Source organism: Salvelinus alpinus, chromosome 4, assembly GCF_045679555.1.
Source record: "Salvelinus alpinus chromosome 4, SLU_Salpinus.1, whole genome shotgun sequence".
Classification (NCBI taxonomy): Eukaryota; Metazoa; Chordata; class Actinopteri; order Salmoniformes; family Salmonidae; genus Salvelinus; species Salvelinus alpinus.
Window position 1 is genome coordinate 34,515,990 of NC_092089.1, and position 16,847 is coordinate 34,532,836.

Sequence of the window (16,847 nt, forward strand, 5' to 3'; positions counted from 1 at the left end):
CTAGTATTTACTTGTGACGCTATGCTAGGCTATGCTAGTCAGCTTTTTTACTGTGGGGGGTGCTCCCGGATCCGGGATGGTGTGCAAGTAGAAGTTAAACAGCTTGGAAACTTCCAGAAAATGATGTCATTTGAGTGAATTGGAGGTGTACCTGTGGATGTATTTCAAGGTCTACCTTCAAACTCAGTGCGTCTTTGCTTGACATCATGGGAAAATCTAAAGAAATAAGTTAAGACCTCAGGAAAAAAAATAGTAGACCTCCAAAGTCTGGTTCATCCTTGGGAGAAATTTCCAAACGCCTGAAAGTACCACGTTCATCTGTACAAACAATAGTACGCAAGTATAAACACCATGGGACCACGCAGCCGTCATACCGCTCAGGAAGGAGACATGTTCTGTCTCCTAGATATGAACGTACTTTGGTGCGAAAAGTGCAAATCAATCCTAGAACAACAGCAAAGGACCTTGTGAAGATGCTGGAGGAAACAGGTACAAAAGTATATATATCCACAGTAAAACGAGTCCTATATCGACATAACCTGAAAGGCCGCTCAGCAAGGAAGAAGCCACTGCTCCAAAACCGCCATTAAACAGCCAGACTACGGTTTGCAACTGCACATGGGAACAAAGATCGTACTTTTTGGAGAAATGTCCTCTGGTCTGATGAAACAAAAATTGAATTGTTTGGCCATAATGACCATTGTTATGTTTGGAGGAAAAAGGGGGAGGCTTGCAAGCCGAAGAACACCATCCCAACTGTGAAGCACGGTGGTGGCAGCATCATGTTGTGGGGGTGCTTTGCTGCAGGAGGGACTCGTGCACTTCACAAAATAGATGGCATCATGAGGGAGGAAAATTATGTGGATATACTGTATTGAAGCAACATCTAAAGACATCAGTCAGGAAGTTAAAGCTTGGTCGCAAATGGGTCTTCCAAATGGACAATGACCCCAAGCATACTTCCAAAGTTGTGGCAAAATGGCTTAAGGACAACAAAGTCAAGGTATTGGAGTGGCCATCACAAAGCCCTGACCTCAATCCTATAGAACATTTGTGGGCAGAACTGAAAAAGCGTGTGCGAGCAAGGAGGCCTACAAACCTGACTCAGTTACACCAGCTCTGTCAGGAGGAATGGGCCAAAATTCACCCAACTTATCGTGGGAAGCTTGTGGAAGGCTACCCGAAACGTTTGACCCAAGTTAAACAATTTAAAAGGCAATGGTACCAAATACTAGTTGAGTGTATGTAAACTTCTGACCCACTGGAAATGTGATGAAATAAATAAATGCTGAAATAAATCTTTCTCTCTGCTATTATTCTGATGTTTCACATTCTTGAAATAAAGTGGTGATCCTATCTGACATAAGACAGGGAATTTTTACTAGGATTAAATGTTAGGAATGGTGAAAAACTGAGTATAAATGTATTTGGCTAAGGTGTATGTAAACTTCCGACTTTAACTGTAAGTCCCCTACAGTTGACAGTGCATGTCAGAGCAAAACCCAAGCAATGAGCTTACAGGAATTGTCCGTATAGCTCTGAGATAGGAATGTGTTGAGGTACAGATCTGGGGAAGGGTAGCAAAAAATATCTGCAGCATTGAAGGTCACCAAGAACACAGTGGCCTCCATCAATCTTAAATGGAAGAAGTTTGGAACCACCAAGACTCTTCCTAGAGCTGGCTGCTCGGCCAAACTGAGCAATCTGGGAAGAAGGGCCTTGGTCGGGGAGGTGACCAAGAACTCGATGGTCATTCTGACAGAGCTCCAGAGTTCCTCTGTGGAGATGGGAGAACCTTCCAGAAGGACAACCATCTCTGCAGCACTGCACCAATCAGGCCTTTATGGTAGAGGGGCCAGACAGAAGCCACTCCTCAGTAAAAGGCACATGAAAGCCCACTTGGAGTTTGCCAAAAGGCACCTAAAGGACTCTCAGACCATGAGAAACAAGATTCTCTGGTCTGATGAAACCAAGGTTGAACTCTTTGGTCTGAATGGCAAGCGTCATGTCTGGAGGAAACCTGGCACCATCACTAAAGTGAAGAATGGCGGTGGCAGCATCATGCTGTGGGGATGTTTTTCAGCGATAGGGACTGGGAGACTAGTCAGAATCGAGGAAAAGATGAACGGAGCAAAGTACAGAGAGATCCTTGATGAAAACCTGCTCCAGAGTGCTCAGAACCTCAGACTGGGGTGAAGGTTCACCTTCCAACAGGACAAAGACCCTAAGCACACAGCCAAGGCAACGCAGGAGTGTCTTCGGGATAAGTCTCTGAATGTCCTTGATTGGCCTAGCCAGAGCTCGGACTTGAACCCGATCTAACATCTTTGGAGAGACCTGAAAATAGCTGTGCAACGACGCTCCCCATCCAACATGACAGAGCTTAAGAGGATCTGCAGAGAAGAATGGAAGAAATTCCCCAAATACAGGTGTGCCAAGCTTGTAGGTTCATACCATAGAAGTCTAGAGGCTGTCAGCGCTGCCAAAGGTGCTTCAACAAAGTACATAGTAAAGGTTCTGAATACTTTTGCAAATGTGATATTTCCATTTTGCAAACATAAAAAAAAAACTGTTTTTGCTTTCTCATTATGGGGGATTGTGTGTAGATTGATGAGAAAAAACTAAACAATTTAATCAATTTTAGAAAAAGGACTTAACATAAAAGTCAAGGGGTCTGAACATTTTCCAAATGCAATGTATTAGAAAGCTCAGGATTGTTTTGTTTTTGTTGACATCCCTTATTTTTGGGGGGCACAAAACTACCTCCATACTTCCACTCATTCGTATGGGTCCTGTGACATGTGTGGTAGTCGTAGCAAAACAGACAACACCATCGTGTTTGTGAGAGTCTCCCTTTCCATAGAGTGGTCATAATAGTTTGTAAGCCAAACCGTTTGGACGCTACAGATGTTTCGCGAGAAGACCAATTTTCGGGATGTCTCATGGTCTGACAAACACCACTGTAACTCCAAATAACACTGTAACTAAGGCACCTTCGATCGCAGATGCAGAAAGCCAACATAGGCGGATGCGGTGGATTGAGACGCAGATTTTTTTATTATGTTACTTGGATTGACACACGGGTGCATCAACAGACTCTTAGGGATGAAGTAGTGAGACTACTTTCTGGAGGACAATGCCATGCTGACTCACATGCGTTTCTAATTTGTGGGTTGGGCTAAGGCTTAAGAGGGTGTGAACTATGCTGAATTGGTGTAAACAAAGAAGAGCTCTCTAGGAGGTGTGAAAATCTCATAAAAATCTTTCAAAGGGAATTTTCTCACACTTGTCTCCAAAGTGGGAGAACAAGTTTATCACCTTTTAAAGCAAAATAACTTTCCCATGTTTCCTCCAACTACAGTGTATGATATACTATTTTGAAGCTCAGTCTGTACTTTTATAAAAGATTTAAAATAAGCAAATCACTTCCGTTCGATATACACTGAGTGTACAACACATTAAGGACAACTTCTTAATATTGAGTTGCACCCTCCCCTTTTGCCCTCAGAACAGCCTCAATTCGTCGGGGCATGACCTCTACAAGGTGTCGAAAGCATTCCACAGGGATGCTGGCCCGTGTTGACTCCAATGATTCCCACAGTTGTCAAGTTAGCTGGATGGCCTTTGGGTGGTGAACCATTCTCGATACACAAGGGAAACTGTTGAGCGTGAAAAACCCAGCAGCATTGCAGTTCTTTATACCAACGGTGTGCACCTGGCACCTACAGCCATACTCCATTCAAAGGCACTTAAATCTTGTGTACTTACCATTCATCCTCTGAATGATAGACATACACAATCCATGTCTCAATTGTCTCATGGCTTAAACATCGTTATTTAACCTGTCTCCTCCCCATCATCTACACTGATTGAAGTGGATTTAACAAGTGACATCAATAAGGGATCATAGACTGACCAAGTGAATCCAGGTTAAAGCTATGTCATTGGAGGAGCGGTTGTCTTTAATGTTTTGTACACTCAGTGTAAGCCTCAATAGAGAAATCTGGACACAAATGTTCACAGACAAAATGTGCAGGCATTTTTTTACATTCCCACATTTTGAGAGTAACAATCATCATTCATTGTGATGTGACAACAGTAAAAACACATAATGTACATGTATGGTATGCAGAATTTGGTATTTCTAGGATTTTTTTGAATATTGCACACTGTAGGTGTTGAATGATAGAATTCTGACATAAATCATTCTTAATCTGCTAGCTCTACTCTGGGCAGACATGAGAGAGGATATTGTCTATCATGTTCTTGATGATGATAGGAGGTGGGTGGAGGTCATGGGGGAGGTGGTGGGCAAGGGTCATCTCCCAGGCGTCTATCAGCAAAACATCCAGACCCTTGAACATAGCCCTGAGCACCCCGTCCAGCTGCACTGAGAACCAGTCACTATTGTACAGGCTCACCTCCGGGTCCAGGGCCTGGAGGTTGGCCGAGCGCAACACCACCAGGGTCCCCGAAGCCCGGTCCAGAAGCCGCACCACCGCCCGCCGAATGTGGCGTAGTCGGCGAATGTAGACCTGCACAGGGAAGGTGCTGAAATGGGACCATATGCTGATGAACACCACAGTATTTGACCCACCAGTTAGGCCATCCAGCTCATTAGCTACATAGCGCATCTCACTGGCGATGACAGTGTTGAAGCGGATTGGAGGACCGTGACAACGGTATTTCAGCAGGATGTTGTGGGTGCTGTCCACTGCCATGAAGGGCCCCACATTCTTAGGACTGTAGAGGTTGAACTCCTTCAGGCCTGTCACAAAGAGGAAGGGAGAGTTGGGAGTTGGACAGACAGAAGAGAGCGTTAGAAAGCACAGTAGAGAGTGAAAGATGCCGCAGGACTCACCTGGTACTAAGGTGTTGAGGTACTCAAACCACTGTCTGACAGTAGAGTCTCCGTACATGTACACCACCTTGCCCTTCAGACACTGAGTGGCAGATGAGACGTTAAACTGGCGCATCACACCACCACCCAGCGCTCGCCATGACCCTTGGAAGTAATACCCGGAAGGAGTGATCCCGGTAGACTCTGTCTTCATGCTGCTTCTCTCCACGTCTGCTTTGTTTGATAGAGAAAAGCAAACATCTTCCACCAGCTAGCATCATCACTTTACAGGCAATAGAGGTGCTAGGACTTTCCCACCTTACATTACTGTAGATGCAGTAGTTGGCTTGAATACTGTCCTGCACACCCAGAAACTCTCCAGGGTTGAAGTAAACAGCCACAAAGCAGAGCAGATCAGTTAGTAGGCTGGCTAGCTAGTGTTAAAAAGATAAACACACAGTTGTACTGTGGTATCTCCTTGCTCGCCTACCTTTTTTCTCAGGCAGCACAATGACACTGTCAGACCCTGAAGGATGAATGGAAACTTTGATGTTCACACCACTGAGAAAAAGTGGAGAAAGAATCATATTTGAATGTTAAATAAACTCAATGCAGCTTGCAATCTGATACATTGGAAACAAAGTCTGTGAATACATTTCACACACTTTCAAACTCATTCACTTGCATACTGTAAAACTCACTAACTTCTGAAAGAGCAATGCCTCCTTGTTCACGAGCAGATGGTTCACATAGGGTCCCCTGGCATGGTTGATCCGTGTGTCACAGCTCAGCAGCTTGGGCTTGTAGCAGTACCAGGGCTCCCCTGTGTGGGGGTCTGTGTAATTGCACAGCGGCCTCTGGTTTGTCGGCAGACACAGGTTACATACAGTTGTCTGGGACAGTTTTCCAGAGCGGAACAGACTCTGAAATGGAATCCGGTCGGGCCGTTCCTCTCGTATCCGTCGTAGAACATGAACTGCCTCACTAGGATGGACCAGTGTCACCTCCACCTGTGCAGACCCCTGCCATAGTAATGGGAAAATGGCAGAGTAGGTCCCATTCCTGTGGTCCAGCACCTGTCCTGCAACGCCTGCCCCCAATGTGGAGGAATGCAGCCGGGCCAGCAAGAAGTCTCCACCATAGCTCTTGGGACGCCCCTGGAAGTCATGTATATGGACCAGAACCTCCAACTGGTCCCCCACGTGCCATTCTCTCCTGCCCCCTGCTGGCAGGATCACAAAAAGGCTGTGTGCAGGGTCACTGGTCTGGTTCAGGGACACATTCACAGAATGGGTCTGAGGCTGTGGCCAGGCGATGGACTCCAGGAGGTCACGCTCCTCCAGAGCCTCCTCCGGTGAGGGCTCCTGGCTACAGTGGCTCCGGTTGCGGTCCAGAGGAGAAGGGCCCTCTGGGAGGAGGATGTTGCTTTGGTGCTGGTAGAACATTGACACTGCTTGGCAGTTGAGCTTCTGCTGAGTAAAGAGGAGAGGTCACTAACAGGCATGCTACACTGGACACTAACTTTTGCAGAGCGTGTGACGCTTCCATTAATTTCAATGAAACCTGGACATAAGCAGCACAGCTCTGTGAGAGGCTTGCGCTGTTCAGTGTAAAATGACTCTCTGGTACTATTTTCAAGAATTTGATGCATGACTCACACCCAAGAAAACTTGATAAAGTGGGTTGTATTCTGCTGATGCTGGCAAAATCTATGCATCAAGTGTAGCATCTAAAAACCTACTGTTTTTGTGACGCCCTAGCTGCTGTTAGCAACGTGGGTGTATTTACATACACTAGCTTTGCTTTCAATTGTATTGGTTTGTACAAAAACAGTCCACGGAAGCTAGAAGTTAAATACATTTCAATTTCAACTTACTGTGCCGATGGGCAGGACTGTTGGTCATTATGAAGGCTGACTTTGAGAAAAAATATCTAAAGGATCGTATTATTAAATAGATTTTTCCAAATGTGGGTCTGTTGTCAACCGACTTCCTCTACTTACCTCATGTCAAAATAAAAGTCCTTCACATGTGCCATATGTGGACAGAGAGGAAGTGGGTCTACAACAGACCCACATTTGGAAAGTATGTTTCATAATACGATCCTTCAGATATTTTGTCTCAGATTCCAACCTTCATAATGACCAACATTCCTGCCACCCAGCACAGTAAGTTGAAATGGAATTGTATTTAACTTAAGGCTTCCTGTGGACTGTTTTTGTGCCACCCAATATAATTAAAAGCAACACTAGTGCATGTAAATACACCCACGTTGATAAAAGCAGCTAGTGATGCCCGAGTGTAGCTCCCCTGATGAGGGGGAGAGGGTGATAGAAACAATGTGAGATTGGTTCGTATTAGGCCAGATGGCTTTACCCTACCTCCAGAATGTTTATGTTGCTGAACAGGAAGAAGAGGCCTGCCAGGGCCAGCAGGATGAAGATACAGATATATTTGGACAGGCTCCTCCACATGGTGGCCATCCTCTGTCAGTCAGCCTGATGTTGACACAAAGAAGCTGGTAAGGGACAGATCACAATTGTATTTAATTCTGTTGAGCCATTTTCTTTGACCAAGTTAAATTGTAAAAATAAGTTTTTTTTTTTTTACATTTTCTGTCTTATACCTCTCAGATATAGGACAGAAACAAAGACCTTTCTTCTGAAACTCGTCAGTCTATTCTTGTTCTGAAAAATGTGTACTACTCCCTTCACAGAGCAGCGCAAACTGGCTCTAATCAGAATAGAAAGAGGAGTGGGAGGCCCCGGTGCACAACTGAGCAAGAGGACAAGTACATTAGAGTGTCTAGTTTGAGAAACAGACCCCTCACGTCCTCAACTGGCAGCTTCATGAAATAGTACCCGCAAAACACCAGTCTCAACATCAACAGTGAAGAGGCGACTCCGGGATGCTGGCCTTCTAGGCAGAGTTGCAAAAAAAAGCCATATCTCAGACTGGCCAATAAAAATAAAAGATTAAGATGGGCAAAATAACACAAACAGGACAGAGGAACTCTGCCTAGAAGGCCAACTGTCACGCCCTGACCTTAGTTTTCTATGTTTTATGTATTATTTTGGTCAGGGTGTGACGAGGGTGGGTATGCTTGTTTGTCCTGTCTAGGGTTTTTGTATGTCATGGGGTGTTTGTTAGTCTAGGTCTTTTGTAGGTATATGGTGGCCTGAATTGGTTCCCAATCAGAGACAGCTGTTTATCGTTGCCTCTGATTGGGGATCCTATTTAGGTTGCCATTTTCCATTTGTGGGTTATTGTCTATGTATAGTTGCCTGTGTCAGCACTCTGTTTAATAGCTTCACGTTCGTTTTTGTTACTTTGTTTAGTGTTTTTCTTCATTAAAAGAAGAATGTATTCCTATCACGCTGCGCCTTGGTCTCCTCACTACGACGAACGTGACACCAGCATCCCGGAGTCGCCTCTTCACTGTTGACGTTGAGACTGGTGTTTTGCGGTTACTAAAACAGTGGCCCATTTTAGTAAACTAAATGCCATTTATTTTTAGTCATATTGTAACGGAGACGCTGGGAGTCAAGGAGCAAGTGCAGGGGGTGAGTTTAATAACACAATAAACATGGACCGATACAAAACAAGCATAGCATCTGGATATGAAAAACAACTAATACTGCCTGGGGAATGAATCAAAGGGAGTGACAGATATAGGGGAGGTAATCAGTGAGGTGATGGAGTCCAGGTGAGTCTCATAATGAGGCGCAGGTGCACGTAACGATAGTGCCAGGTGTGCGTAATGATGGTGTTCAGAGCCAGTGATTAGTGAACCGGCGACGTCGAGCGCCGGAGTCGAGCGCCGGAGAAGACGTGACACATATTTTAGTCACATCACATTTGTATTGCCTCATTAACATATAGTTAACATAAATCACTAACTTCCATGTGTACTAATATCATAGTGTCATTTATTTGGGGGCTTATTCACCACATGAGAAAGTAAAAACTCAAAACACATTAGCTAGATCGCTAACACTAAATATAACACCCACTGCTAGTAGTCATGTATTATTCTAACAGTGTAATGTCATAAAAAAACCTTGCAGTTGTAGCCTGCTACCCTATACATTCGCAATGGCCGATGCACAATTGTGCATTTCGCACTCTTCGTATCTGAAAGCCATATAAAATATCTCAGTTGTAAAATAGTTGCTGTTAATCTCAATATTAAGAGATGACAAATAAAAAGAATACCCACAGAAAGTTGAGAACAACAGTTGCTTCCAAAAGGTATGTATTTCCTGCAATTGGATTTTGAAATGTTATACAATCAGAAGCCTTTTTTCTCTCTCCCGGAGCGCACATCAAGAGGCTCGCTTCTATAGAGGTCTGTAGTATTTTTCCCGTCAATTTATGGGTGCAAACGCTGTCTTCTCCCATGGAAAAGTTGCATCTGGTCTTGTTGGAATCATTCGGTCTCGTTTGAATCACTGGGAGGGAGCCGTGCCTTATTTGCATCAATGATTTGTTGTCACCAGATTGCAAATTACACTGAAAATAACTAAATCTCTCATTCTCTAACACGTAACTCAACACAAGGCATCCATATAAGGTCACGATTGGTTGTGTGCAAGAACGATGGTTAGCTAGCTCAATCACAGTCAAGGTTAGGGTTATGTCTAGGATAAGGCCCTAACCCTAGCTTCATGTCCACTCTGAGCTCGACCCTATTTTTTCTAATCAATTTTAGAATTAGGCTAATGTAACAAATGTGGAAAAAGTCCAAGTGGTCTGAATTCTTTCTGAATGCACTGTATATATGGAAGTAGTTTAGTACCAAAAAAAGGGGCTTACATATGATAAAAAATATATAGAATAATTTCCTGATCTTTCTTATATCTCTCAGATATAGCACAGACACCTCAAAACAATTTTAATTTTCATGAATTGTATGATTATTTTTTTCTGCAGTGTATAAATGTGTTTCTATGGGCTAATAGCGGTAATGCCAAATGCAATGTTTAATAAAAATACATATAAAATGGTGATACCTACAGGGGTCTTGAAGTTATAAATCAAGTAGCAAAAATGATCCATGGTATGACCATTTTAAAACAATCCCAAGTCAGTTTAGGATTAGGTACATGTGAATGTGAGGGCAGTTTCTTTCCTGCAGTCGAATGACAAAAGCGCCCTCTAGTGGCCTCATGAGTAGAACGTTATTAATGTTCTTAATTTCAAATCCGGTGTTTCTACGTCAAACGGTTTTGTTATATTTCCGTCTTCTGTGATGTAAATAAAGTGTAATATTGGGATGCAAAATCAAAACGGAATACATTTCAACTCTACAGTATATCTGACATGGTGCAGGTGTCTTATTTCTTTTAAGTCCACAACCCTGTGTGAGGTGTATAATTTTGTTTCAAAGTAGGTTTGTATAAGACGACCAAGAAACCCTCTACATGACCCTGATTTAGCCCAGGTTTTAAGAGGGTCTCGAATAAGAGCCATAGTTTCCCCCTGTACATTAAACACACACACACAATATTGGATCTTTAGTTAGACATATCCTGGCTTTTTTGTAAAAGTTTTCTGGCCAGGTGAAATAATGCATCATCGTCATTATTATGGATCTAAGTAAATGCCAGTAGAAAAAAAGCTAGTGTAGGCCTACTGTCGTTCCATGTGGAATGTTTGACGTGACAGAGTTGAAATCACCAGGTAGGCCAAAACTCCATCCCACCAAAACAGGCTGAATTTTCATGCAGTCTTTTCTAACAGCTCTTACACTATAATGGGCATTATCATTATTTTCACAATTTCACAGTATTGTTACATCGTCATAGTGTGGGAATATATATAAAACACAGAAAAATCACGTTTTTACTGCACTGGGCCAACCTGTTTTTTTTACCCAGGTGTTAGGCTTTAAGGTAGTTACGTCCCAAGGAATCTGGATAGCACTAACTCCAAAATACTATAATATGTTGGTAAATGCTATATAAAAGCAATAAGGCACGCGAGGCGGTGTTGTACTGTACCTCTGCTTTCACCTCTAGTGCCTTATTGCTTAATTAAATAGTTATGGCTAACGGCATACAATTTTATAAACCTAGTTATAATGAGTGTTATAGAAGACTGTTCATCCTTTTGTCATACGCTCTAATGCCAACTGTTAATAACAACTGCTATTCAGTGGTGTAAAGTACTTAAGTAAAAATATTTGAAAGTACTACTACTTTTATATTTTTGGACTATTTTTGCTTTTACTTCACTACATTCTTTAAGAAAATATTCTACTTTTTACTCCACACCCAAAAGTCCTCTTTACATTTTGAATGGGCAGGACAGGAAAATGGTCCAATTCACGCACTTATCAACAGAACATCCCTGATCATCCCTACTGCCTCTGATTTGGTGAACTCATTAAACACACAGGCTTCATTTGTAAATAATGTCTGAATGTTGGAGTGTGCCCCTGGCTATCCGTAAAAAAAATATATATTTTTTTTAACTTCCATCTGGTTGGCTTAATGATACATAAGCATGTTTTAAACCAAATACTTTGACTTTTACTCAAATATAATTTTTACTGGGAGACTTTTACTTTTACTTGAGTCATTTTCTATTAAGGTATCTTTACTTTTACTCAAGTATGATAATTGGGTACTTTTTCCACCACTGCTGCTATTACACAGTCTGCATGACAACTTATTTCATATGTTGTTACATGCTACATAACGTCTGCATACCAGATGTTATAACAAGTTGTTATGTAATTTACCAACCTCTGTGCCACATTATTACATTGAATGGAATGATGGGGGTCGTAACCATGTCATATGCCCTTATAGAGTGTTCACAGACACCGTCTTAAGTAAAGTGATGAATTTGAGACGTTATAAAATAGCTTAGAATTTGATTATATACCACAGGATGAGTTGAAAGTATCACAAAACATTACCATTCAAAGGATCTCCAGATGTACTTTTTTTACAACAAGACACTAAACTGCCCTTAGTTGTACAACTTGGACCACGCCCAGATATAAAAAAGGACATTATATTAACACTTACCAAAACGAAATTGAAGCAAATAGAATTTTACATCAAAATCAAGGTTGATGGAGTACAACATGATTTGTGACAGCTGTGAAAAAAGGAAGATGTGCAGTAACAATTAAAACTATATTATAAAAAATTGCTAGTTAGTCAGGTAACTAAGTACAGTAGTTAGGGGTTCAAGCAGCAAAGCTGCTGAAAAACCCAATTGTGTTTCTTGGCGTTCATTATTATTATTATTATTATTATTATTGTTTGTTAGCATCTTTTTCTGTAAGGTTATTTTAAAATGCAAATTCCCTTGGGATCGTAAGGCCTAGGTGGGTGCAACTTGGCCTTATGGTAAAGGCTCATGGGCCATACTCTTTCATGCAATGCCATGTGAATTGGCCACATGGTGGCGCTATAACAAGGGATTGAAGATGCAAACTTTGAAAGATCATGCCCCCTGTTTGAGCTAGAGTCCAGAAATTCAGTACAGGGATCCCTCCCCTCACAAGGAAAAAAGATGTCTCAAGGACACAAGGTCCTCCATGATGTATTTTACGTCATTTAAAAAGAATAAAACATTTAAAAAACGCTACTCCTCTTAGTCCAGTAGATAAGCTGGAACATTTTTCGATTTGGTTTAGAAGTGTGAAAATAGGCGCGGAACAAAACCTGATAGAGTGCCATTTTAGCTAAGCCTTGGTCAGTGTGCTGAAAATGCATTTGCATTCTTTTACATTTTGTGTTATGGCTTCCCCTGTGTTGGGTCTACACGACCCCTAAATAGCTTAAAATGTTTGTATTAGTTTGGGGAACACATTTAATGAACAACTGAATCCATATGGTCTTTGTTGTTACCTTGATGATTGCAACAACAATAAAAATGTATTTTACATTGCTGTACAAATTGGTATTTCCTTACTTTGAAAGTGATGTATTAAATACAAAGTTACCTTTTACACTGTAAAAAAGTTATGTTCCCTGAAGTCTACTGATTACAATGATATATAATACATGTAACTTTGTAAGTTTCCAGCTGAACAAAAAGGAGAGCAGTCAGGGATAACTTCAATAAAAATATTATCAGTTTAATTATAAGTTGCAACAGGGACATACCTCCTGCATAGAAACAGAGAAAATGTTGAATAGGCTCTTTTCTGAGAAGGCCCTAAAATATGAATTACACACTACCCGAGTTTTCAGTAAATACCAGCCCGAAAGGCTTGTAGGAAGTCACAACATCAGCGTCTACAGAACCACTCAGTGTCACAGATACATTATCAGTGTTTCCTCTGCGAAATCAAAAAGCAAACTTTAACCATAACATTCAACACTGGCAGACATTTGATACTGGCAGTTAAACAAGACAAAGGTAGGAAGATCAGTACTTAGTTATAACAGTATATACTCAAATGCAAGAAAATAATGAATCTAATAAATTCCCATTACAATATGATATTATAAAATGCCACTTTTAAGAAATGTGTCAGGAAACCTACCCTGTACACATCACTCTAAGTAAATGATGATCGTGGACTTCAGGAAACAGCATAGGGAGCACCCCCCTATCTATATCGACGGGACCACAGTGGAGAAGATGGAAAGCTTTAAGTTCCTCGGCATACACATCACTGACAAACTGAAGTGGTCCACCCACACACAGTGTCTCTTCAACCTCAGGAGGCTGAAGAAATTTGGCTTGGCACCTAAAACCCTCAAACTATTACAGATGCACAATTGAGAGCATCCTATCGGGCTGTATCATCGCTTGGTACGGCAACTGCACCGCCCGCAACAATAGGGCTCTCCAGAGGATGGTGCGGTCTGCCCAACGCATCACCGTGGGCAAACTACCTGCCCTCCAGGACACCTACAGCACCCGATGTCACAAAGATAATCAAGGACAACAACCACTGCCTGTTCACCTCACTATCATCCAGAAGGCGAGGTCAGTACAGGTGCATCAAAGCTGGGACCGAGAGACGGAAAAACAGCTTTTAACTCAAGGCCATCAGACTGTTAAATAGCCATCACTAGCACATAGAGGCTGCTGCCTATATACATAGACATGGAATCACTGGCCACTTTAATAAATGGAACACTAGTCACTTTAATAATGTTTACATATCTTGCATTACTCATCTTATATGTATATATTGTATTCTATACTATTCTACTCTCTTAGTCTATGCTGCTCTTACATTGCTTGGCCATATTTATATATTCTTAATTACATTCCTTTACTTAAATTTGTGTGTATTGGGTATATGTTGTAAAATTGTTAGATATTACTTGTTAGATATTACTGCAATGTCGGAGCTAGAACCACAAGCATTTCGCTAAACCCGCAATATCTGCTAAACACGTGTATGTGACCAATACTATTTTATTTTATTTGAAACCCATAGGAATGCATTATGTCCAGAAGGGAGATAGGTAACCCATTTTAACAAAATGTGTTCATGATGACACCACAAAACTTGTACAAAAAGCCAGGATATGTCTAACTACAGATTCCCAATATTGTGTGTGTGTCATGTACAGGGGAACACTATGGCTCTTTAAGGTCTATTTGAGGGGAATTAGAGACCCTCGTAATCAGACTGACAGCAGGAACTGCCCGTAAGTTCATATTACACATATTACACAGGCTAGGGTGTGTGTTTGTGTGTGCAGGCGCATAACCTACAGGTGGGACAAGGGGTCATGACCCCACCCCCCCAATATTAGAGACAGGTCAATTTGACCCCCTCAATAATATACCATGATGAATTTGATTGTTTGGAAATAATTTTCCTACCATCCTACCATTCCTAACAGGCAGCTACTGGCTTTCTGTGGCTTTACATGAAGTTATACGACTGCTACTTTGATATTACACCATAATACCAAAATAACAGAACAGAAACTCAACCATCCCAAAGCACACTGCCGTCTAACTTCGCACCTTGACGAAAAACAAGTCTGTGTGAGTGTGTGCAACGGTGGTGGAATCCATGTATTCACATGTTGTGTGTGTGTCTGTTTTGTGCTTTGAGGATGTCTCTGCCCACATGTGGTATAAGTACGCCAAGGCTGTTTGATACATTCTTTATATCCCCCCATGTTCCTGCCACTGTTTTTGAGTGTATGTGTGTGTATGTGTGTGTGTGTGTGTGCATGTAAACAACAACACTGACCAATAAACATTCAATTGTAACATCAACTATTTAGTTATCTAGGTTTCTTTTTTAAGAGCTGCCATTGCTACTGTAGCCTGCACATCTACATTTCTTCACAGCTGTCACAAATCCTCTTGTGCCCCAGAAACCTTATTTTGTTGTAAAATTCAATTTGCTTCCATTTTGTTTCAATATATTTATGTGTTTTGGTAAGTTATTATTAATACAACAAAATACATTTTGTGAAATATTAGCTTTTGTCTGAAGCCGAAAAAGACAGGAGATTGAAATGCTAATTTGACCTATGCACTAACAAGACTTTTCAGCGTACGAAGGTTTGACACATGCTGGAGTACTGTAGTTTTATTGCAACAAGATCTCATAGTTTCACTTACATATTCAACGTATTATGGAAGCATTAATTCCACATGGTTACAGGGTTAAAACCGAAACAACTCAAAGGGTTAAGTTTAGGTATTAATGCCGAGTGGTTTAGGTTAGGGATATGGTTTGGGATAAGCTTAAAACAAAATAATTAAAAACAATGCACTGTTTCCATCAAGTATCATCAAGTATTCTCACGGCTTGCAAGAGCATTATGAACTGTCGTAGCGCAGTGGTCAGAGCAGCACGCTTTATTCTGATCAGCGCCCTTTGCCTCTGAGCATCATGAGTTTGCATGAGTGCCCGGCAAGAGTTAAAAAATGTGTGAGCGCCGAAGGCGGCATATATCGACGTTCTCAGGGCCGTTTCAAATGTCCAAAGTCTATTTCTAGTGATCAGCCTGCTTTATTGGTCTAATGTACTTCAACAACAGAATTACTCACATTGGACAAAATGAACATGTTAACCATAATCAGAGACTAAAAAGTGTTGGTTTACAATTACATTGTTTATGCTCTATTCTTACAATAAAAGTGACTCAAATGACAATAAATGATTCACAATTCAGTTCCTATTGGGCAAAATATAATCCAAAACACAACCAAAACAAACTGCAAATGCATCCAACAAGTTTGTACAGTCAAAAGCTTGATGTAACTTTGGACTATACTATAAGTGTCAAATTACTTCAAATGGGGGGACTAGATACATGAAGTGTTTTCATTTCTAAATGGTAAAAGAGATGTATTAAAATACCCTCACAGGGGGAGGAAACAGAAAGACCAGAATTATCATTATTTTTGGCACAAAGTTCATTAGGCTGATTATGATGCCAGCAGGGTGTAGGCCACTGCAATCAATGAGAAATGGTACTTAATCAATAACCTGTTAAGGAACAGACCAAGCTAAAATTAAAGATTGGCTCTTTGCATGTCATTTCTTTTCTCTAATCCTTGATTCCACATTTACTGTGAAAAGATCAATACAATGCAGCCTGTACCAACAGATTAAATATGCTCATGTGGTTCCTGTTATAATTGATTAAGTTAGTTAGTTGTGCTGTAGTTGCTTACCGTTTATGTATTGTCCCTCTTTGTCTAGAATAAATTATTTACGAAGTTGATGTCCTGTCCACTGTTATTCAAGGCTGTCTGTCTGAAGAGCATTCTTATGTCCTTTACACCCATAGAAGTAGATAGAGGGCGCATTTAGGGCTGTGTCAGTAATGACATTTTGTCTGGCAGTTATTGTCATGCAAATGTCTGCTGGTCTCACAGTAATTGACTGTTAATTAACAAACACGTTCAGCATCTCCAGGCCTCCATGCATACAAGCCGCTGATGCGCACCTAAGGAACATCTACATTTAAAAGTCTAATACAAATATACACCATCACAATACATCCATTATTAATTTTAGGCAGGTCTAAAGAAACAATATTATATGAAGAAAA

At 41.3% G+C, this 16,847-nt stretch overlaps 1 protein-coding gene across 4 annotated transcripts; it reads right to left on the minus strand.

Moving 5' to 3' along the window:
- Positions 1 to 3,038: 3,038 nt before the first annotated feature.
- On the minus strand, positions 3,039 to 16,569 carry LOC139573379 (NXPE family member 3-like). 4 transcript variants are annotated; one of them, XM_071396755.1, is made up of 6 exons: positions 16,468 to 16,569; positions 7,221 to 7,337; positions 5,546 to 6,309; positions 5,331 to 5,401; positions 4,862 to 5,074; positions 3,039 to 4,768 (listed from the first exon to the last, which is right to left on the minus strand). In XM_071396755.1, the coding sequence occupies exons 2-6, from the start codon at positions 7,320 to 7,322 to the stop codon at positions 4,224 to 4,226; spliced, it is 1,695 nt and encodes a 564-aa protein (XP_071252856.1). In that variant the 5' UTR covers positions 7,323 to 7,337; positions 16,468 to 16,569; the 3' UTR covers positions 3,039 to 4,223. The 4 variants fall into 4 exon arrangements, with proteins under 4 accessions (XP_071252856.1, XP_071252855.1, XP_071252853.1 ...); XM_071396754.1 differs by having other exon boundaries at positions 4,862 to 5,071; positions 5,546 to 6,312; XM_071396752.1 differs by having other exon boundaries at positions 5,546 to 6,312.
- Positions 16,570 to 16,847: the final 278 nt, after the last annotated feature.